Raw genomic sequence first — 23762 nt, 5'->3', positions numbered from 1 at the left:
TCTCCCAGCACAGTCTCAAGAGCATGGAGGAGATTCCAGGAGACAGGCAGTTACTCTAGGAGTGCTGGACAGGGCCGTAGATGGTCCTTAACCCATCAGCAGGACCGGTATCTGCTCCTTTGTGCAAGGAGGAACAGGATGAGCCCTGTCAGAGCCCTACAAAATGACCTCCAGCAGGCCACTGGTGTGAATGTCTCTGACCAAACATTCAGAAACAGACTTCATGAGGGTGGCCTGAGGGCCCGACGTCCTCTAGTGGGCCCTGTGCTCACTGCCCGGCACCATAGAGCTGGATTGGCATTTGCCATTGAACACCAGTATTGGCGGGTCCACCACTGGCGCCCTGTGCTTTTCACAGATGAGAGCAGGTTCACCCTGAGCACATGTGACAGACGTGAAAGGCTCTGGAGAAGACGTGGAGAACATTCTGCTGCCTGTAACATGGTTCAGCATGACCGTTTTGGTGGTGGGTCAGTGATGGTCTGGGGAGGCATATCCATGGAGGGACGCACAGACCTCTACAGGCTAGACAATGGCACCCTGACTCCCATTAGGTATGGGGATGAAATCCTTGGACCCATTGTCAGACCCTACGCTGGTGCAGTGGGTCCTGGGTTCCTCCTGGTGCAGACAATGCCCGGCCTCATGTGGGGAGAGTATGCAGGCAGTTCCTGGAGGATGAAGGAATTGATACCATTGAATGGCCCCCCGGCTCATCTGACCTAAACCCAATAGAACACCTCTGGGATGTCATGTTTCGGTCCTAAGAACGACGTCAGGTTGAACCTCAGACTGTCCAGGAGCGCAGTGATGCCCTGGTCCAGATCTGGGAGGAAATCCCCCAGGACACCATCCGTGGTCTCATTAGGACCCTCCCCCAACGTTGTCAGGCATGCATACAAGCACGTGGGGGCCATACAAACTACTGAGGACCATTCTGAGTTTCTGCAATGACATTTCAGCAGAATGGACTCGCCTGCTACATCATTTTTTCACTTTGATTTTCGGGGTGTCTTTGAATTCAGTCCTCTGTAGGTCGGTCATTTTCATTTCCATCAAACGATGGGGCGTCCTTACGTTCCTCACACATTACCCCGTCCATGTCAGTATAGAGATCCAGCAGGAGATTTGTCCCCATTGAGATCTGATGGGTTTTCAAAGTGTTCATTTAATTTTTTGGTGTGTGTACACATATACAGTTTACAAAGCTTATGTGTTAACAGTTCAAAGTTAAACATTATTATTATTAAACATGAATATATATATTATATAAAATCATAGCTAAGAACACAAAAGTAGTATATTGCCATTTTCCAGTCCTCGTTTTTGGTGGCTACATTAGTTTTCTTTGTTTAGGCTTTTTTGTGTGTGTTTTTTTCCCCACCTGGTGAACCTGCCAGTGATACACTTTCTGTCCTGGGGTGAAAATGCTCAATCACTGCAATGTATCTTTGGGGGAGCAGTGTTGTCACCCCAGAACAGGAAGCATGTTAGAACTACAGAGCACCCTCATTACAATTAAACTGGGGGAGGTGTTCTGTAGTCCTAACAGATTTTCTGATACATTCCCAGATTTCTGGCAACCGGTATTTTTTGCTCTTATTGAACAGGTATAACAATTACTTTCAACTGTATATTTAACAGATCGAAAAGCAGCTAAGTAGAAAACTCAATTTTTAAGGTTTAAAGGCATTTTACAGTGTGCCTGCTGCTAATGTTTCTGCATAACGTGTGGAAGGGTTATAACCATTTGCCAGGCTTCACTGAAGAGGTCATCCTTCTCTTTTGAACCAATGACAATAGTGTGTACCCTCCTAAGAGGGGACACAGAAAGCACCCTTCTTCCTGACATGAATCAAACCTGCCGGTGGCTGAGGACATTGGCATGTTGTGTGAAAGAAGGTCACTTACCTGCATGTCTACACCGATACTCCGCCTTCCTAAAAACGTACAGTGTTTGGGGCTGAAGTTCCTGCATTGCAGTTGATCTGAGGTCTGAAGTTCATGCACTGAGGCTGATTTGAAGCCTGTCGTTTCTGCCAATCTAAGGTCTGCAGTCTACAGAAGTACACTGCATTCCAAAAGGTACAGAGTTTTGGAGCGTATCTGAGGTCTAAAGTGCATGAATCGGAGCCGATCTGAGATCTGAAGTCTGTAGTGGTACCCTGATTTTCTAAAGGTGCAGGGTTTGGAGCCGATCTGAGGGCTGAATTGCACGCACTGGAGCCGATCACGGGTCTGAAGTGCACGCACTGGAGCCGATCACGGGTCTGAAGTGCACGCACTGGAGCCGATCACGGGTCTGAAGTGCACGCACTGGAGCCGATCACGGGTCTGAAGTGCACGCACTGGAGCCGATCACGGGTCTGAAGTGCACGCACTGGAGCCGATCACGGGTCTGAAGTGCACGCACTGGAGCCGATCACGGGTCTGAAGTGCACGCACTGGAGCCGATCACGGGTCTGAAGTGCACGCACTGGAGCCGATCACGGGTCTGAAGTGCACGCACTGGAGCCGATCACGGGTCTGAAGTGCACGCACTGGAGCCGATCTCGGGTCTGAAGTGCACGCACTGGAGCCGATCTCGAGTCTGAAGTGCACGCACTGGAGCCGATCTCGGGTCTAAATTGCACGCACTGGAGCCAATCTCAGGTCTAAATTGCACGCACTGGAGCCAAGCTAAGGTCTGAAGTGCACGCACTGGAGCCAAGCTAAGGTCTAAATTGCACGCACTGGAGCCGATCTCGGGTCTGAAGTGCACGCACTGGAGCCAATCTCGGGTCTGAAGTGCACGCACTGGAGCCAATCTCGGGTCTGAAGTGCACGCACTGGAGCCAATCTCGGGTCTGAAGTGCACGCACTGGAGCCAATCTCGGGTCTGAAGTGCACGCACTGGAGCCAATCTCGGGTCTGAAGTGCACGCACTGGAGCCAATCTCGGGTCTGAAGTGCACGCACTGGAGCCAATCTCGGGTCTGAAGTGCACGCACTGGAGCCAATCTCGGGTCTGAAGTGCACGCACTGGAGCCAATCTCGGGTCTGAAGTGCACGCACTGGAGCCAATCTCGGGTCTGAAGTGCACGCACTGGAGCCAATCTCGGGTCTGAAGTGCACGCACTGGAGCCAATCTCAGGTCTAAATTGCACGCACTGGAGCCAAGCTAAGGTCTGAAGTGCACGCATTGGAGCCAATCTCAGGTCTAAATTGCACGCACTGGAGCCAATCTCAGGTCTAAATTGCACGCACTGGAGCCGATCTCGGGTCTGAAGTGCACGCACTGGAGCCGATCTCGGGTCTGAAGTGCACGCACTGGAGCCAATCTCGGATCTGAAGTGCATGCGCTGGAGCCGATTTGGGGGTCTGAAGTGCAAACATTGGAGCCGATCTCAAGTCTGAAGTGCATGCACTGGAGCCGATCTCAAGTCTGAAGTGCATGCACTGGAGCCGATCTGAGGGCTGAAGTGCACGCACTGGAGCCGATCTCGGGTCTGAAGTGCATGCACTGGAGCCGATCTGGGGTCTGAAGTGCACACACTGGAGCCGATCTCGGGTCTGAAGTGCATGCGCTGGAGCCGATTTGGGGGTCTGAAGTGCATGCGCTGGAGCCGATTTGGGGGTCTGAAGTGCAAACATTGGAGCCGATCTCAAGTCTGAAGTGCATGCACTGGAGCCGATCTGGGGTCTGAAGTGCATGCACTGGAGCCGATCTGAGGGCTGAAGTGCATGCACTGGAGCCGATCTGAGGGCTGAAGTGCATGCACTGGAGCCGATCTCGGGTCTGAAGTGCATGCACTGGAGCCGATCTCGGGTCTGAAGTGCATGCACTGGAGCCGATCTCGGGTCTGAGGTGCATGCCAGTCGGCGTTCTGAAGTCTACAGCGGTACCGTACATTCCTAAAGGTGCAGGATTTGGAGTTGATCTTAAATATGAAGTACATGCATTGCAGCTGAACAGGTTTTGTATGTGCAACTGTTAATCAAAATATGTGTACTTATAATTGTACTGCAATTGGCACGTTAAACTCCAAAAATGATTATAGAATTTGTTTATCTTGCCAACAGTACAACTATGAATGTAAAAATGGTAGAACAACGTCAGACTACAACGTCAGTACTATTGTACACTGGCACCCTCATTGTCTAATGTTAGTAAAAACGTCATCTAAATCTGTATGCTGGGATAAGCAAAAATGTGTTTACATCAACCTCTCAACCAGGATTCATTCATCGGGTTACTAGGGGTTCCCTGAGCAATGGGGAATTTCTGCCTCTCACACCAGCTCCTTTTTACAGCAATGATCTTTATAGCTGTCTGAAACGGGAGATTCTTCCCACTGACTTCAAATGTAAGAAGCATTCTTCCCTATGACCATCACATTAATGTATAGTGAGCTGTAGATATAGGTATTATTAGCAGAGGTTCCCTGAGACCGGAAACTTATTTCAAAGTTTCTTCCATGTTAAAAAAGATTGTGAAACAGTGGTCCAAATACAAGAGATGTTTATTCTTGAATCTTGGTGATGCCTTGTATACAGGGGCATATTTACCACAAGGCACTTGCCTATGGCAGCAGTTTTTAGGGGGGCAGCACCTCCCCTCAGAAGAAGAGAAGAAAGAAGGGATACACTTGCCATAGGAACCAGGTGGGATCCAAGAGAGGCTGCGGGCTGCTTGATGTAGAGCCTGACTCTCGTTCCTGGGGATGTCCGGAGCTGTGACTAGGAGTGTCTTTTTCTCTATCGCCGGGATGGGGGGGGGGGGGTAGTGAAATGATGATGGTCGGTGTCCGTGGGAGCAGACTTTTTTTGTGTTGCCTAGGGCAGCACAAAATCTAAATACACTACTGCTTGTATACCCTGCACCATATCATTCAGCCTCCCTTTCCTCTCATCTCATCTGTTCACAAAACACCTTGTATTCTGTTTACAGAATGCAGAGCTTTCTGTAAATAGACATGGAGAGTAGAAGGGCAGGTTGAACAACAGGATCCTTCACTGTATGAGAGCCGGTATTCTCACCCGCAGTAATGGAAGATCAGCGCTGTGTGATGTATCCAGCATCAATAGACTACTTGTACAGTAAACAGCAGTGATCTGGCCATAGGATAGTCATCATCAGTGGTAATATATCTGAGAGGTGGTATTGCTACCAATAAATCTAAAAAAAAAAAAAAGTTCTGCTTTAATGTAGAGATGGTTACTGACCCCTATACTAGTGAATAGAATCAAGTTATAAACAATGACTTATACAGCTGTGACCATGGATCTGATGACTGAAAGAACTGTGCAAAAGTTATTTTTCATTTCGACCCAATGTTCAGCCTTGGCCTCCTCTGTGACAGAAGCAGGTCTAAGTGAACTGGCTGGCTGCCTTTATCATTTAATGGGTCACAATCTACACCAGCCTTTCTCAACCAGGGTGCCCAGGCACTCTGGGGTGCCTTGAAGTTTCTTCAGGGGTGCCTTGGCAAAATGTCCAAAAATTGTCCAAACCTTGTATAGAAGCCAGCGGGTGGAACAAGCCTGTCTTTTAGTTACACAAAGCCACAGGTTTTCATTGTGCACCATTATGACCTTCAAGCCCCCCGGTTTTCTGACAACCAATGACAAAGTCAGTTGATAAGGAAAATGTCAGCTGCCTGCACAGCACCCTAGTTTGACGCTCCCCCGCCCCTCTCCATCAGTGCTGGGGTCACATTAGCTCAATGATAGAGAAAAACTGAGAGAGAAGAGAAACACTGGAATACTAGTCAGTACCAGTGTGGAAAAGTATATTTGCTTTGGAAGAATAAATCAACTCTAATGTTGGGTGTCCTACATGTGTGGATGTTGCTGAGTTATATAAAACTATTAGAATAGTATTTCACATGTTAGAATGGGGGTGCCTCAAAACTGTCCATAATTTTAAAGGGTGCCTTGACTGAAAAAAGGTTGAGAAACATTGGTCAACACAACCGTCCATACACATGTGAAGCTTCTCTTTTATCTTCTACAGTTTTAAATAAAAACACAACAGAATCCAGTTTTGCATGAATTAAAAATGATATAATATTTGTATGTAAAATGCAGGCAATATAGTATCTACACAACAAGACAAACTGGAAGAGGGCCGAGCAACCTTTCTCAACCCTTTAAACATGGAGGAACTCTTTAAATAACTTTAAGGTCTCAGGGAACCCCTGCTAATAAGTACTAGATTGGCAGCTTAATGTACATTAGCCTTTCCATTAGTCAGTGGGAAGAATGCTCCTTACATTGGTGGTCAGTGGGAAGAATGCTCCTTACATTGGTGATCAGTGGGAAGAATGCTCCTTACGTTGGTGGCCAGAAGGGAGAATGTTCCTTATGTTGGTGATCAGTAGAAAGAATGCTCCTTACATTGGTGATCAGTGGGAAGAATGTCCCTTACATTGGAGGTCAGTGGGAAGAATGTCCCTTACATTGGTGATCAGTGGGAAGAATATCCCTTACATTGGTGATCAGTGGGAAGAATGTCCCTTACATTGGGGGTCAGTGGGAAGAATGTTCCTTACATTGGTGGTCAGTGGGAAGAACGGTCCTTATACTGGTGGCCAGAAGGGAAAATGCTCCTTATGTTGGTGGTCAATGGGAAGAATGCCCCTTATATTGGTGGTCAGGGGGAAGAATGCCCCTTACATTGGTGGTCGGTGGGAAGAATGCTCCTTACCTTGGTGGTCAGTGGGAAGAATGTCCCTTACATTGGGGGTCAGTGGGAAGAATGTCCCTTACATTGGTGATCAGTGGGAAGAATGTTCCTTACATTGGTGGTCAGTGGGAAGAATGGTCCTTACATTGGTGGCCAGAAGGGAGAATGCTCCTAACGTTGGTGCTCAATGGGAAGAATGTCCCTTATATTGGTGGTCAGGGGGAAGAATGCCCTTTATATTGGTCAAGGGGAAGAATGTCCCTTACGTTGGTGGTCAGTGGGAAGAATTCTCCTTACGTTGGTGGTCAGTGGGAAGAATGCTCCTTACATTGGTGATCAGTGGGAAGAATGTCCCTTACATTGGTGATCAGTGGGAAGAATGTCCCTTACATTGGTGATCAGTGGGAAGAATGCCCCTTACATTGGTGATCAGTGGGAAGAATGTCCCTTACATTGGAGGTCAGTGGGAAGAATGTCCCTTACATTGGTGATCAGTGGGAAGAATGCCCCTTACATTGGTGATCAGTGGGAAGAATGTCCCTTACATTGGTGGTCAGTGGGAAGAATGCTCCTTACGTTGATGGTCAGTGGGAAGAATGTCCCTTACGTTGGTGATCAGTGAGAAGAATGTCCCTTACATTGGTGATCAGTGGGAAGAATGCCCCTTACATTGGTGATCAGCGGGAAGAATGTCCCTTACATTGGTGATCAGTGGGAAGAATGCCCCTTACATTGGTGGTCAGTGGGAAGAATGGTCCTTACATTGGTGATCAGTGGGAAGAATGTCCCTTACATTGGTGATCAGTGGGAAGAATGCTCCTTACATTGGTGGTCAGTGGGAAGAATGGTCCTTACGTTGGTGATCAGTGGAAAAAATTATCCCCTTACAGATCTTTGGTGTCAACGATTACTTACCTGAGAGGCAGAAATTGCTAATTCCTCAAGGAACCCTTATGCATACTGCTGTCAGTCTAGGACTGTGAATATGATTACAGGAAGGTATAGCTTTGGAATGGCCATGTTTGTGTGCTGCTTCTCTTCCACCATTCAGATACACTGTGGTGGGTCCAGGCCAGACTGTATTGCTTAATTATGCAATGTATTCTGCAGAAGGTCCAGGACCTCTCACTGCTGTCTGGCAGGCGGGCCTGTACAACAAGACTGTCTGAGCAGAGTCAAAATCTTTTTGGAAAACTAAATGATTCACATAAATGTATTTCAAATCAAAGTAAATGGTATCTTCACCATAAACATGTGCATTACAAAATATCCTAGGGTGCAATGGACCTCAGACAGAGCACTGTACAGCGCGGTAAAATCCGACAGGAATTCAGCTTAAACAGAAAAAGACATGGAAGGCATCCAGCGCATCTTATTAATTGTGTCAAATGGCAAGGACATTGCTGAAAATAAACCTAGACAACACAGCCAGAGTAAAGTAAATTGGAGAAGGTTAGAACATCTATCAGGGTATTACTGTCTGTGACTTCCTGTCCCAGTGACAACTGCTCCCCTCATTTCTTGTCCTACTGTTACAAGCCATCAAAGGGACAGGAAATGACAAATACTTACTTTCATTTTTCTATCAAAAAAAAAAAAAAAAAAAAAAAAAAAATCGCATGACAAGTCACACCCTATTGTCCGCAATGGAAGCGGTCATATCGGTGAGATTCCGACTCCATCACAGTCACACAGATTTTGAAAATATTGCATGCACTACTATCGGCAAGTTCAGGTGCGACTTGCATAGACATTTGTGCATGAAGTTGCACAGATGTCCTCCAAGTCGGACTGAAATCAGACTGAAACTGCAAATTCAAGTAAAGTCGCACGATTTCAAAGTCGGATTCGGTGTGACCAAAGACTAAATTTAATTTTCAAAAAATAAAAGCATAAGCTCAATTGACATTACTTACTGTCAGCGAGACGTGTCCCCCTTCCCCCCCTTTAGCAGAAATCTTCTGCCTCCGATACCTCCCACCCTTGTAATCTTCAGCAAGGAATTAACAGAACTAAGGGAGCGGTCACAGGCTGTCATCAAGAGTGCCAGACCACGCCCACCTTTTCAGCCCAGTTCCTCCATTCACAGAAGCCGTACTACAGCTTTTATGAATGAAACCATTTCTATGAATGACGGGGGAGGACCTTTCAATCATATGCCCATCCTAAACTCATATATTAAATTGTATTTCTATTAGCTGCAATACCGGCATCTATGAATGGGGAGCTGGGTGGAGACATCTTGCTGAAGTTAAGTAACTGATGTCAGTTTCTTTTTTGCCATCTGAGGTTCGTTAGGGAGATTTCTCTCCACTTTCTATCCTAAAGACTCAACAGGAAGTGAGGGGATTTCTTTCCAACCTGAGGAAAACCCTATCTTGGATAGTTGTCACATGAACAAGTGTACCCATTAGAAGACCACTCAAAATTTAACTTTCATTCCCCATGACACTGGTGATCTGAACAAATTACAGAGTGAATCTCCTAAATGAGGAGACAAACAGCAATAAAAACATAAAAGGTTCTGACCTCCCCCCACTCTATCAAGATAAGCTACATCATATAAAATAATCTCCATGTAATTTAAGAAAAAACACCTTTTATAGTGTACTGGGCATGCTCTACTACAGGGGTGTCAAAATGGCGGCCCTCCAGCTGTTGCAAAACTAAAAAGTCCCATCATGCCTCTGCCTTTGGGAGTCATGCTTGTAACTGATAATAGTAGGTGGAGATCCTCCTGCGCTGCTGAGAGTGAAGGAATAATGATATAAGCAGCCAAAACCCTATCCTATACCTAAATCAGGACAATGCATTATAATAAACAGAATGGTGCAGCGCTATTTTTACACATACAAATAATTATAAAATCAGTGGATACAGATCAATAAACAAACGCATATACAGTTATAAAACTTACAGGTGCATAAGACCTGCCAGGATCTATTAGGTGATTAAAGGTGCAGAAAAAAAACATGCCATCCAATAGGACCCAAACCTGTCCCTCACTAGGACCAATCCCCAATATTCAAGTGTGATATGCACAAAAAAAAGAAAGTGGGTCCCTATACAGGGATATATATTGCAAACAAGTGCTCAGTGTAGCATTCACATTTGTTATAAATCAAGTGTGAAACATAAATGTCCATATAGTACCATCATACATGCTAATGGCAAGAGTAACACAATAATTTTCTCCTTATACGGGTGCTCCAGTGTTAGTGCAAGCGGTGGGTGTAAATCCTAAACGACCAGCATGCCCGCTCACCTTCCTGCTGCGACCCTACAATGGTCAAAACACTTTTCGGATCTCCCTGAATCCTGCCCACAATCTCCAGGTAGGTTAGATATCACAGCCTTTTATTGGTCTCGCCTTCCCTTCCAGCTCCTCTTCCATGTACAGGTGACCATAGGCTTACCAATACGTAAAGACCATGTAGGAATCATATAAGGACAAAACAAAGATCCTCCATAGTGCAATATTGTATTTAATGGTAGAATTGAATAAAATCGCCAGGCAATCAACTCACATTTAAGTAGAAAATGTCAGGCACTTAACACCACTAAACATGGATGTACTGCAGACACTTTGGAGTCCTAAGATGGCGCTCACCGGAAATGCGTCACCACACCGCATCTACGCGTTACGTCACGCCCTCGTGACTTCCTCAGGAAGTAGATGTGGCGTGGTGACGCACTTCCCTTGTAGGGTCGCAGCAGGAAGGTGAGCGGGCATGCTGGCCGTTTAGGATTTACACCCACCGCTTGCACTAACACTGGAGCACCCGTATAAGGAGAAAATTATTGTGTTACTCTTGCCATTAGCATGTATGATGGTACTATATGGACATTTATGTTTCACACTTGATTTATAACAAAATGTGAATGCTACACTGAGCACTTGTTTGCAATATATATCCCTGTATAGGGACCCACTTTCTTTTTTTGTGCATATCACACTTGAATATTGGGGATTGGTCCCAGTGAGGGACAGGTTTAAGTCACGCGTTTGGGTCCTATTGGACTGCATGTTTTTCTTCTGTACCTTTTATCACCTAATAGATCCTGGCATTTCTTACGCACCTGTAAGTTTTATAACTGTATATGCGTTTATGTTTATTGATCTGTATCCACTGATTTTATAATTATTTGTATGCATAAAAATAGCGCTGCACCATTCTGTTTATTATAATGCTTGTAACTGGCAATCTTGCAATGCCTCACGGTATTTGTAGTTTCGCAAAAGCTGGAGGGCCGCCAGTTTGACACCCGTGCTCTACTACAACATGCATAAAGAATTGTATTCCTTAATAAAAATACAAGGCTTCTCTTGAACTGTGAAGCACTCAGCCTGACTCAGTTTATTCTGGCAGTAGACTGGAAGTCACCTGTACTGGAACACAACACCACATACTGCATGTAGTTAATGCTACTACAGTACAGGCGTACCTTGGTTTACGAATTTAATGCGTTCTCCAGGATGTTTCGCATTGCAAAAAATTTGTAAACCAAAAATGCGGTTTCCCATAGGAATGCATTGAAAACCAGTTAATCCGTTCCGGAGGTCAGAAAAAAGTAAAGAAGAAAAAAAAAAAAAAAGTATTTTATCTGTTCAAAACTCTTTACAAAGTGCACTTTAAAGGCATAAATACTGTACAGGGACATGATTAAAAAGAAATTAGACCAATTAATCCGTTCCGGAGGTCAGAAAAAAGTTAAAAAAGTTTTCTCTGTTCAAAACGCTTTATAAAGTGCACTTTAAAGGCACAGGGCCGGCGCGATAAACCTCCCAGGCACAATCCATCCTGGGGAAACTGACTTCGTATTGCGAAAAAAATTTGTAAACCGAGGCATTATTTTCATTCGTAAACAGAAAATTACGTTAACCGGGCGTTCGCAAACTGAGGTATGCCTGTATATTACAGCACAGCGGTAATTCAAGGTGGGGAAAAACACACACACAGACCAGAATGTCTGCATTAACGCGTATTTCCACTTTTGCATTTAAATCTCAGAAATCCCCACTACAGGTATCTTATGTGTTCCCATACACATGGCATGCCTAGACATTTTATTTTTTTTTTTTTTAGATATTTCTCAGGACAAGATGTCATGGCTGACTGGAAGGTGTTTTTTTTTTTTTTTTAAACAATGTCAGAGTGAGTCTGTCCCAAATCTGTCCTCATTAACATATAATGCAAAAAACCAAGCTCCTAAATCTTTAACCCTTTGTTAGGACAGACAGCATTCAAATCTACATATAAATGATAATGAAGATCTGCCTGCACAGTAAAGACAAGGCTATTTATGACAAATCTGCCCAGCACCCTGATAAACAAATAGAGCTAAGTAGCATTTTTTTCCCTGTTGGAGGGTCCAGAATAGAACATCTAAAAGGAGAAGCTGCAATATATATATATATATATATATATATATATATATACCGTATTTGCCGGCGTATAAGACGACTGGGCGTATAAGACGACCCCCCTACTTTTCCTGCTAAAATGTAGTGTTTGGGCTATACTCCCCCCCCCCCCCCATCCTATCCATCACTACTAACATCACCACCATCAATCCCGCCCCGCAAGCCAAAGTCCTTGGGGTCATTCTGGACTCTAACCTCTCCTTCCAACCTCATGTCAAATCACTGACAAACACATGCAGGCTCCACCTCCGCAATATCGCCAAAATACGCACCTTCCTTACCCCAGACACCGCTAAACTACTTGTGCACTCCCTGATTATCTCACGCCTTGACTACTGCAACTCCCTCCTCACCGGCCTACCCCAGTGCAGGCTCTCCCCGCTTCAGACCATCCTGAACTCAGCTGCCAGACTCATCCACCTCACCAGCCGCTCCACCTCTGCCACCCCCCTCTGCCTCTCCCTCCACTGGCTCCCTATCGCCCAACGCATCAAATTCAAACTACTCACTCTGACCTACAAAGCCATTCACAACACTGCCCCTAACTACCTCACCAACCTGATTCCCAAGTACCACCCTACCCGTACCCTTCGCTCTTTACAGGACCTCCTTCTATCTTGCTCCCTGGTCTCCTCCTCACACGCACGTCTGCAAGACTTCTCCAGGTCCTCCCCCATCCTCTGGAACTCACTACCCCAATCCATCAGACTGTCACCTTCCCTCCTCACCTTCAGGCGCTCCCTGAAAACCCACCTCTTCAGGGAAGCCTACCCCACCCTCACCTAACTGCTGCTCTCCTTCATTCCTCCTACCACTCCATCCCCCACAGCCACTTCCTCCTGTACCACTACCCCCTCCCTCCCAGATTGTAAGCTCGAAAGAGTAGGGCCCTCTTACCCCTCGTGTGCTGTTCGTAGCTGCTGTAATGTTTCATGTATTGTCCCCCCCTCTATTGTACAGCGCTGAGCAAACCCTTTGGCGCTATATAAACTCAATGTAATGTATAAGACTACCCCTCTTCCAATGCACACCAGTGGGAGGAATAGTGCCCCATCATTGATGTCAGTGGGAGGAATAGTGCCCCATCATTGGTGTCAGTGGGAGGAATAGTGCCCCATCATTGGTATCAGTGGAAGGAATAGTGCCCCATCATTGGTATCAGTGGGAGGAATAGTGCCCCATCATTGGTATCAGTGGGAGGAATAGTGCCCCATCATTGGTATTAGTGGCAGGAATAGTGCCCCATCATTGGCATTAGTGGCAGGAATAGTGCCCCATCATTAGTATCAGTGGAGGAATAGTGCTCCATCATTGGTGTCAGTGGGAGGAATAGTGCCCCTTCATTGGTATCAGTGGGAGGAATAGTGCCCCATCATTGGTATCAGTGGCAGGAATAGTGCCCCATCATTGGTATCAGTGGGAGGAATAGTGCCCCATCATTGGTATCAGTGGAAGGAATAGTGCCCCATCATTGGTATCAGTGGGAGGAATAGTGCCCCATCATTGGTATCAGTGGCAGGAATAGGTGCCCCATCATTGGTATCAGTGGCAGGAATGGTGCCCCATCATTGGTATCAGTGGCAGGAATAGTGCCCCATCATTGGTGTCAGTAGGAGGAATAGTGCCCCATCATTGATGTCAGTGGGAGGAATGGTGTCCCATCATTGGTGTCAGTGAGGGGTGGAATAGTGCCCCATCATTGGTGTCAGTGGGGGGTGGAATAGTGCCCCATCGTTGTTGTCAGTGGGGGGGAGGAATAGTGCCCCATCGTTGGTGTCAGTGGGAGGAATAGTGCCCCATCGTTGGTATCAGTGGGAGGAATAGTGCCCCATCATTGGTATCAGTGACACCAATGATGGGGCACTATTCCTCCCACTGAGACTTGCTGACCCTGTTCTCGTATGGTGCTGCTGCAGCCAGCATATGTGGTTGCAGCAGCACCTCTACACAGCACACTTACCTGCTGCTCCGGCACTCAATTTTCGCGGGGCCGCTCGGCTCCGCCCCCTCGCCGGTGATTGGCCGCCTGTGTGCCTTTCCTGAGCTACAGTTCTGGCGGCCAATCACCGGTGAGGAGGCGGAGCCGAGCAGCCGCACGAACATCCAGTGGCCGAACTGAAGGAGACGCCGCGCTTCCTGGACCGGATCGTCGTGGGACTGGATCCAGGTAAGAGACATCAGCCCCTGCAAACCCCTGTACTTAATGCCGCAGCCCCCCTAACATGTGTACCGGCGTATAAGACGACCCCCGACTTTTGAGAAGATTTTCAAGGGTCAAAAAGTCGTCTTATACGCCGGCAAATACAGTATATATATTTTTTTAGGCTATGCTATGGGAATGGGTAACAAATATAAAGCAGAAATACACTTTAAGCTCTGGTTCACACCAATGTAACTTGTCATGCGACTTGCGGCTTTGAAGTAGCATGACAAGTCACATCCCATGTCTTTCAATGGCCCCATTCTAATTGCTGCAACTCCAAAAAAGGTTCCTGTGCTATTTTTGTGCGACTAAATTGCGACCTGCATTGACATGTATTGTTGAAGTAGCACTGAGTGGCAGCAAGTTGCAATAAAGTTGCACAGCATATTCGGACTTCAAAGCTGCACGACTTTGGAGTCCCATTGGTGTTGGGAACTCCAAAAACCTATTACAAATATTGTTACTAGATTTTCTTCACAGATGAAACATGTCACATAGAAAGATCTGTGTTTAGACTAGAGTTCTGTAGTTCCAGAGGAGACCACACCCACCCTGACGTCTGTAGCGTCTCCGTGCCGGATGTTGCTGGCCCATGTCGCTGGCTCACTGTTGGCTTCAAAGTAATGGAAGACTTTGAGCACTCGCTCGATGGCACCCGGTGAGCGTTCCATGCCGGTGCTCAGGCGGGACTTGGCGTTTGAGCTGGGTGCATGATTCAGGTTGGGATCCAGGTAAGCCGCAGCCATAGTCTTGTTAGATGCTAGGTGTCTATCATATTCTGCAAGGAAAGACAAAAAACGGCTATTAGGGGAGCCAATGAATAATCACTATGTATAGATTTATAGGCCAGCAAGCACCAACACAAGCAATGCAAAAAAATTATAAAACTCTTTGAAGTAACTTAGCATGTCTCATTTCAGTGAAGACTTTACAATTCGGCTTCTTAGCGTTCCTTCCAGAAGGTATCAATAAGTCCATGTCCCCGCACTTACCTCCATTCCATTCCACACATCATAGCCCTGGTCTGCTAACATTCAATTTGGTCCTCACTTCTGCAATGGCCCCTAGCTCCTCTGAGGACATCATCACCACCTACCTTGATTTATGTACCTCCTGTAAGCCTACTTAGCACTAACACACAAGGAAACTATAGGATGATAGTGATCGTATTTTTTGCTCCATAAGACGCTACTAGGTTTTAGGAGGAGGAAAGCCAGAAAAAAAATATTCCGAACAATGGACTGCAAACATAGTACAGGAGACGACCAGAGACTGCGGACATAGTACAGGAGATGACCAGAGACTGCGAACATAGTACAGGAGACGACCAGAGACTGCGGACATAGTACAGGAGACGACCAGAGACTGCGGACATAGTACAGGAGACGACCAGAGACTGCGGACACAGTACAGGAGACGACCAGAGACTGCGGACATAGTACAGGAGACGACCAGAGACTGCGGACACAGTACAGGAGACGACTAGAGACTGCGGACACAGTACAGGAGACGACCAGAGACTGCGGACATACTACAGGAGACGACCAGAGACTGCGGACATACTACAGGAGACGACCAGAGACTGCGGACATACTACAGGAGACGACCAGAGACTGCGGACATACTACAGGAGACGACCAGAGACTGCGGACATACTACAGGAGACGACCAGAGACTGCGGACATACTACAGGAGACGACCAGAGACTGCGGACATACTACAGGAGACGACCAGAGACTGCGGACATACTACAGGAGACGACCAGAGACTGCGGACACAGTAAATGAGATGACCAGAGACTGCGGACACAGTACAGGAGATGACCAGAGACTGCGGACACAGTACAGGAGATGACCAGAGACTGCGGACACAGTACAGGAGATGACCAGAGACTGCGGACATAGTACAGGGGACGACCAGAGACTGCGGACATAGTACAGGGGACGACCAGAGACTGCGGACATAGGACAGGGGACGACCAGAGACTGCGGACATAGTACAGGGGACGACCAGAGACTGCGGGCATAGTACAGGGGACGACCAGAGACTGTGGACACAGTACAGGAGATGACCAGAGACTGCGGACATAGTACAGGGGAAGACCAGAGACTGCGGACATAGTACAGCGGACGACCAGAGACTGCGGACACAGTACAGGAGACGACCAGAGACTGCGGACATACTATAGGAGACGACCAGAGACTGCGGACATACTATAGGAGACGACCAGAGACTGCGGACATACTACAGGAGACGACCAGAGACTGCGGACATACTACAGGAGACGACCAGAGACTGCGGACATACTACAGGAGATGACCAGAGACTGCGGACATACTACAGGAGATGACCAGAGACTGCGGACACAGTACAGGGGAAGACCATAGTACAGGGAATGACCTGTGGGCACCCAGCTGTGAAGTCGCAAGCTATCACAGCCGGGTGCCCACACTAAAGATGCTGGCGCCAGGGAGAGAAGACTGTGAGGACAGCGCTGGATTGAGGAGCAGGTTCTGCTGCACAGAAGAGTCGAGCGGCCGGCCAGGTATTCTAACACGGCGGCGGCGGGAATACCGGGCCGGCCGCTCCATAAGCACAGATATTTTCCGCCATTTTTTGAGGGGGAAAAAAAGTGCGTCTTATGAAGCGAAAAATATGGTATATATGTTCAGAGTTGTACTTGAAGGAATACCATAGCTGAACAGGAGAATCAATGTCATTATTTTCAGTTTACAGTGATCTGACCTCCGACAAAGAAAAGAATGTTGTACAACGGAGACACGACCACACAGTGTTCTAAAGTCATTCCATCATGAACACAAGCACGCTACAAGCAAGTCCGTCATAACAACAAGCACGCTACAAGCAAGTCCGTCATAACAACAAGCACGCTACAAGCAAGTCCGTCATAACAACAAGCACGCATGGTAGCAGAGCTGGGTAGAATGATCCGGATACAATTTCATATTATATTGTATGGTAACACTTTTATACATTTGTAAGCGGATGATCACAGACACAACTGAAATTGTCACTGATATTTAAAGTGCCACATAACATAACACTACAACGAAGGTGTGTCTGAAAGCAAGTCCACATGGTGCCCACATGTCCCCCCCCCTAGTCATTGTACAGGAGGAACCATGACTACACCCCCCCCCCCCCACTTAACCTCCAAATTCAGCTTGCAAATGCCTGGTAGAATTCTAGGTATAGATATTTGTACGTAGTTACATTGATCCAGCTTGGTGGTTTGAATTTTCTCAATGGATGCAAAGCATTCTCTGATAGGATGAAGTGGAGAGCCTGATGTCTCCGCCCCACCTCTCCACCTCATCCAATCAGAGAATGCTTTGCATTCATTGCAATACTGCAAAGTAATCTCTGAATACCAACCATGCCGAGCAGACCTCCTGTGGTCACAGTGCAGCAGGGCAGCCACAGGACACAGAAACTAGTGGAGATCACTGGAGTAGCGGTGTGCACTTTAGTGATTTTCTGCTTCTACAGGAAACCCCCAGGTATTATTATTATTATACAGTATTTATAAAGCGCCAATGGTTCGCTCAGCGCTGTACATTACAAAGGGGGACAGAACATGTGACAGAACAATACCAATACAATGCAAAACATGAGGGGATCGAGGGCCCTGCTCTTTCGAGCTTACAATCTAGGTATGGTATATAGAGGGGCGGACCGACAACTCATGGGGGCCCCTCGGACAATACTGGATCATGGGGCCCCTGTGTCCTTGCCCAAACTCAAAAAAGCCTATGAAAAAGGTACCAGGGGCATCTCATGGGGCCCCCTACTGACCCCGGGCCCTCGGGCAGTGCCCGGGTTTCCAAATGTTCAGTCCGCCCCTGGGTATATACATAGCTACAATGGTCCAAGCTGTAAAAATATCCGCCTGGAAGTCATCTTTAAAGAGAAGTGGTCGGGCCTCACTAAAAAAGATACATATTTATTTTATCTAACGCTCATCCAGAGCCCGGCTTTCTAACATGCAGCTTTGTTTTGCTGCATTTTAAATGTGCTACGTTCACTTCAATTTGAAAAAGAAAAAAAAAAAAAAAAAAAAGATTATAAGCAGCCATGTCAAGTGTTCACCATAAAGACAAAAACTCCATGAGCAGATTTATGGTGACAAGAGTCTACAAATCAAAAACACGTTCCACTCATTCTGAAGTGAAGCCAGAGACCTGTGTGTGCCTTGTTCTTCTGCTACTCGGATAGAAGTCTCTAGGCAGGCACTACGCCGTTATGTTATATAGTCAGGTAACTTTTTTTTTTACCCCTTGCCCTCCTGAGGATTTACCCCCCTTCTTGAATAGGCAATTTTTTGTGATAAGGCACTGCATTACTATAACTGACAATTGCACGGTCATGCAACACCAAACCCAAATTCAATTTACATCCTTTTTTTCCCCACAAATTGAGCTTTCTTTCAGTGGTATTTTATCGCCTGTGCAGTTTTTATCTTTTGTGCTATAATAAAGAAAAGAAAAAAAAGACCGCCAATTAAGAGCAAAAAAAAACAATATTTTTGACTTTTTACTATTAACATGTCCAGTAAAAAAAATGTAAAAAAAAAATAAAAATTTCATCATAAACCCAACCACCATAAACCCAAATTAAATGTATGTCCCTTTTTTTCCCATAAATTGAGCTTTCTTTAGGTAGTATTTTATCTCTTGTGCGGTTTTTATTTTTTGTGCTATAATAAAGAAAAGAAAAAAAAAAGACCGCCAATTAAGAGAAAAAAAAACACATTTTTGACTTTCTGCTATTAACACGTCCAGTAAAAAGATTTAAAAAAATCAAATTTCATCATAAACTTACGTCAAAATGTATTTTGCTTCATGTCTTTGCTTATAAAAATCCCAGTACATGTAAATTAATTGGTTTACATGAAAGTTATTGGGTTTACAATAACTTTGGCGGTATATATACTGTGATTTCTTTTTTTCTTTTTTTTTTCTTTTTTTTAACTAGTGATGGCGGCAATCAACAACTTGTAGCGGGACTGTGGCAGACATTCTGACACTGGGGTGGGGGGAACTAAAAAAAAAAAAAAAAAAAGCACTGACCACTGACACTGTACTAATGGCACGGGGCAGGAAGGGGTTAACATGAGAGGCGATCAAAGGGTTAACTGTGTACTGGGAGTGGTTTACTAGGGGGTGGTGTCTGTGTGCCTCACTTTAATCCCACTGCTTTGGATCCAAAGCAGTGTGCCCGAGATGACAGGGAGGAGAACTGTTAGCAAACAAAACAGTTCTCCTCCCCATCGGAGATCCTCGAGAATCACCGGGAGCCGGAGAGTAATCACCAGCTGGGACCTGGCGATTTACAGCCGCGAATGGCGGCGCGGTTAGAGTGTACGCCCCGTACCCGGAAATGCAAAAAGTATATATGTGTGATTTTGCACACCCATGCTGCCCTGTAGCAGTATTTCTGCTATAGGGCGGTCAGGAAGCGGTTATTATTTAAATGCATGTATAAACTAATTTTGAAGGCATGCTCTCAGTATGCAGTCACCTTGTACTGTGCCCAAGCAAGGCTTTCCCCATTCCCATGCTGTCCTGCACTCACACGGTGCTAGGCCCGGGCACACTTACGACACCTCTGCCAGAGACCAAAGTGCTCCGGTGCCCAAGCACCTACCTTTTACAGTGGACCAGGGTACAAAGAGCTGAAGCAAGCCCAAGCAACAGATCAATCACACTAGTCAAATAAATGGACTTTGGGGGCCAAACTTGCACATACTGTAACTAGTCATGGAAAAGCATGACTCCTGTACTTTTTGGTTATTGGAGTAAGTATTTGGAAACCTAAGTGGTGCAAAAGCCTGTCTATGATATCCTGCATTTTGTTGTATCAAAAAAACACAAGTTATTACATATACACGAGGTAATTTATTCCAACAATGGACCCTCCGACACCCATACATAAACAGGCATAATCCTCAGGCTCTCTGCTAAAGTAGAACTAAAGGTAAAGCTTCCTTTTTAGTCATTTTGGATAAGGTAAGGGAGAAACAACCCCTGTCAGTTTTTTTCTCTATGTGTGTCACTTTGGGGAGATTCCCTTTCACTTCCTGTCTCCTTACCAAAACAGGAAGTAGGGGAAATCCTTGGTTGTCACTGGAACTAGTGTCATCATTGTAAGATTTCCCTTCTATTCATGTTCTGGTTACAACCCAAAATTTGAGCTCTTAGTGAGAATAGTAAACAGGGCAAATCTCCTCAAAAGCAATAAGAACCATACAGGAGGTGCTAGTCTCTCTCTCTATCCAAAACTAAAATAAAAGTAATGAAAAAAAAATAGTTTTGCCCTGAGTAATGCTTCATATCACAGCAGTACGCATTTTTCGGGCCCTTCCTCAGGTGGAGCAGAATGTGCCCAGTACATTGCCCTACTGCCGATCCAGGCACACAAATATCCTCCTAGGTCAGGAGTAGGCAACCTGCGGCTCTCTACCAGTTGTGGAACTACATTTCCCATGAGGCATTGCAAAGATTACAAAACTGACAGTTACAGCTTTGACTTGCAGAATCATGATGGAACTTGTAGTCCTGCGGCTCCCAGGTTGCCTACCCGTCCTAGGTCTACAGGCGCTTTATACCAGAAGCATTCTGCAAACACTATAGCTACATTAGAGATTAGACAACCACATCCAACCAAGCCCAGGCCAGGCCAGCAATTGTTCCTCTATAACAGTGGTTCTCAACCTGTGGGTCGTGACCCCTTTGGGGGTCGAACGACCCTTTCACAGGGGTCGCCTAGGACCATCAGGAAAACACATATTTCCGATGTGTAAAGAGCAGCTACTGTGTAGAAAGCAGCTACTGTGTTGAAAGCAGCTACTGTGCAGAAAGCAGCTACTGTGCAGAAAGCAGCTACTGTGTTGAAAGCAGCAGTATTGGAGGTAAAACCACACTTCATGAATTATAATTACTGGGTAAATAATTTTATGGTTGGGGGTCACCACAACATGAGGAACTGTATTAAAGGGTCGCGGCATTAGGAAGGTTGAGAACCACTGCCCTATAGGAACACAAGGATTAATATCTAATCTGGGGCCCTAAATCCTATCACCATCTGGAGGTCCTCCGCTCAATATAGCCGGCAGCACACTTCCACCACAGACACGATATGGAAAAACTGTGTTACAGGATAGGAAATAAAAACTTCTCTCACATAAATCACATTAATAATGATAAAGTAATAATTTTTCTAAACAAATCTGGACATCAATGACAATCAATGACACCAGGGAAGCAGCAGCAGCTGCCACATCACACAAAGCATAGAACACACAAAAGGTGTCCACTTCACACTTGTCTTGTATCGCGCCGGCTCTGTATTTAACACTCGATTTAGGTGATAAAATGATAAAGCGAGTCTGTCATGTATAGGACAAGATTAAAGTGTTGTAGATTCAGACAATGTAAAAAGGGGTTTAATTTTTGAACTCAGGCTGCCATTGCCGAGCTATCCATTTTTAACTATTTAAAGTGGACCTGTCATAACAGAATTATGGAGGCTGCCACAGCTGACGACTCCTTTGGAGAATTGTTAGTTGTCTGAGATTCACTTAGATTGCTTTCTTAACACCTCATTTTGACAGGACGTCATATGATACCCTGTCACAACGGCGAGTGTCCTGCTGGCCGTCAAAGTTCTATAGGGCGGGCAGGACACTCGCTGTTGTGACTGGGCATCATATGACACCCTGCCAAAACAAGCCGCGCAATCTGTCCACGGGACACAGACGATGACATATCACTACACCGGCCCATTGCCAGTGTCATGTGACCGCTGTGACCAATCACAGCAGATCACATGTCAATTATATACAATGGATGGCTTCCTGACATGCCATCCATTGTATACAATTACAGTATTTTTCGCTCCATAAGATGCAATTTTTCCCCTAAAAAAAATGCTGGAAAATATCTGTGCGTCTTATGGAGCGAATATGGAGCGGCCGGCCCGGTAATCCCACCTCCGTGTTAGAATACCGCGCTGGCAGCTCGGCTCTACTGTGCAGAAGAACCTGCTCGTCGGTCCTACCGGTTCCTTGGTCCAGCGGTGTCTTGCTTTCACCGGCTGTCTTCTCTCCCCGGCGCCGGAATCTTCAGTGTGAGCACCCGGCTGTGACAGCTTGTGGCTTCACAGCCGGGTGGGTGCCCACTGCGCATGCGGGAGAAGAGCTGCGCTTTATGAATGGCCACCTGTAGTTTTCTGGGACCTGTCACTTGTCCCACAAGACTGCGGGGAGGACAACTCCCCAGAAGTGGGAGCAGGTACCTGTCAAATTCGGGTACCCGTACCCGCCCCAAAGGTCCGCAGTCTCTGATCATCTCCTGCTTGATGTCCGCAGTCCATTGGTTCAGAGTATTTTTTCTCTTGTTTTCCTCCTCTAAAATCTAGGGGAGTCTTATGGAGCGAAAAATATGCTATGTTGTTAGCTGTGACTGGTCAAGGCAGACACATGATACAAACAGGACCAATCACAGCCCATCTGTATCATGTGATCAGCTTTGCCCAATCACAGCTAATCACAACAAAAGACTGAATGAATCAGTTTCATTCAGTAACAAGGATTGCAAATATCAATGAAATACATAGGTATTAGCAATCTTAATGTGTTTAAAAAAAAAAAAAAAATCCTAATCACTTGCCCAGAGTAGTATAATGTTACTATGGTAACACTGTATTGCTTTGGTCATAGTGTGCTGAGAAATAAAATAGTAAAAAAAAAAAAAAAAAATAGAAACATTTGAAAAAGAAAAAAAAAAAACATCAATTATTATTATTTTCACCAAAGAAATGTATCAGAATAAATTTTGACCTAAAGTTATGAAGAAAGTTAATTTAATAAACAGAAACGAAGGAAAGTGCTTTTTTTTTTTCAAAAGTTTCAGGTGGTTTTTGTTTTATTTAACAAATAATAAACTCCGTGATGATTAAATACCACCAAAAGAAAGCTCTATTTGTGTGAAAAAATGATAAAAATTTCACACGGGTACAGTGTTGCATGACCGCGCAATTGTCATTCAAAGAGCGACTGTGCTAAAAGCTGAAAATTGGCCTGGGCAGAAAGGGGGTACAAGTACCCGGTATTGAAGTGGTTAATCACCAACTGAAACTGAGTAAGAAATTCTGACATCTTTTTTACACTCGCACCACGCTGTGACTCAATAATATCAAAGCGGAACTTTACCCGTGACAACTTGATAATAAAGAATGTTCTTTAGCAAGGAACATATAATCCATATTAATAATTCTGCTACCAAAATCCGTATGTACTGTAAATTGTCTCCAACATTTCTCCTGTTTCTTCTTGCTGAAGCCCAGAGCCCCTGAACATTGGTAAATCATAAAGCGGAACTAAACCCATCGATTTAACAGTTTGAAAAAACAAAAAAAACAATTACATTCCTGAAATGCCAGGACTGC

The 23762-nt window shown here is 45.6% G+C and overlaps 1 protein-coding gene across 16 annotated transcripts in view; it reads right to left on the bottom strand.

Moving 5' to 3' along the window:
• PTK2 (protein tyrosine kinase 2) overlaps nucleotides 1–23762 on the bottom strand; it is a 473957-nt gene that overhangs the window by 343109 nt on the left and 107086 nt on the right. For all 16 annotated transcript variants that reach the window (XM_089654639.1, XM_089654641.1, XM_089654642.1 and 13 more), the window contains exon 2: nucleotides 14846–15072. In XM_089654639.1, coding sequence (XP_089510765.1) covers nucleotides 14846–15040 — 195 coding nt within the window. In that variant the 5' untranslated portion in view covers nucleotides 15041–15072. The remainder of the gene's footprint in view (nucleotides 1–14845; nucleotides 15073–23762) is intronic.

Source organism: Staurois parvus, unplaced genomic scaffold, assembly GCF_062004578.1.
Source record: "Staurois parvus isolate SC_StPar_1 unplaced genomic scaffold, SC_StPar_1.0 ptg000783l, whole genome shotgun sequence".
NCBI classification, from domain to species: domain Eukaryota; kingdom Metazoa; phylum Chordata; class Amphibia; order Anura; family Ranidae; genus Staurois; species Staurois parvus.
The sequence above is the reverse complement of the archived record's forward strand: the minus strand, read 5'-3'. Positions and strand labels throughout refer to the sequence as shown.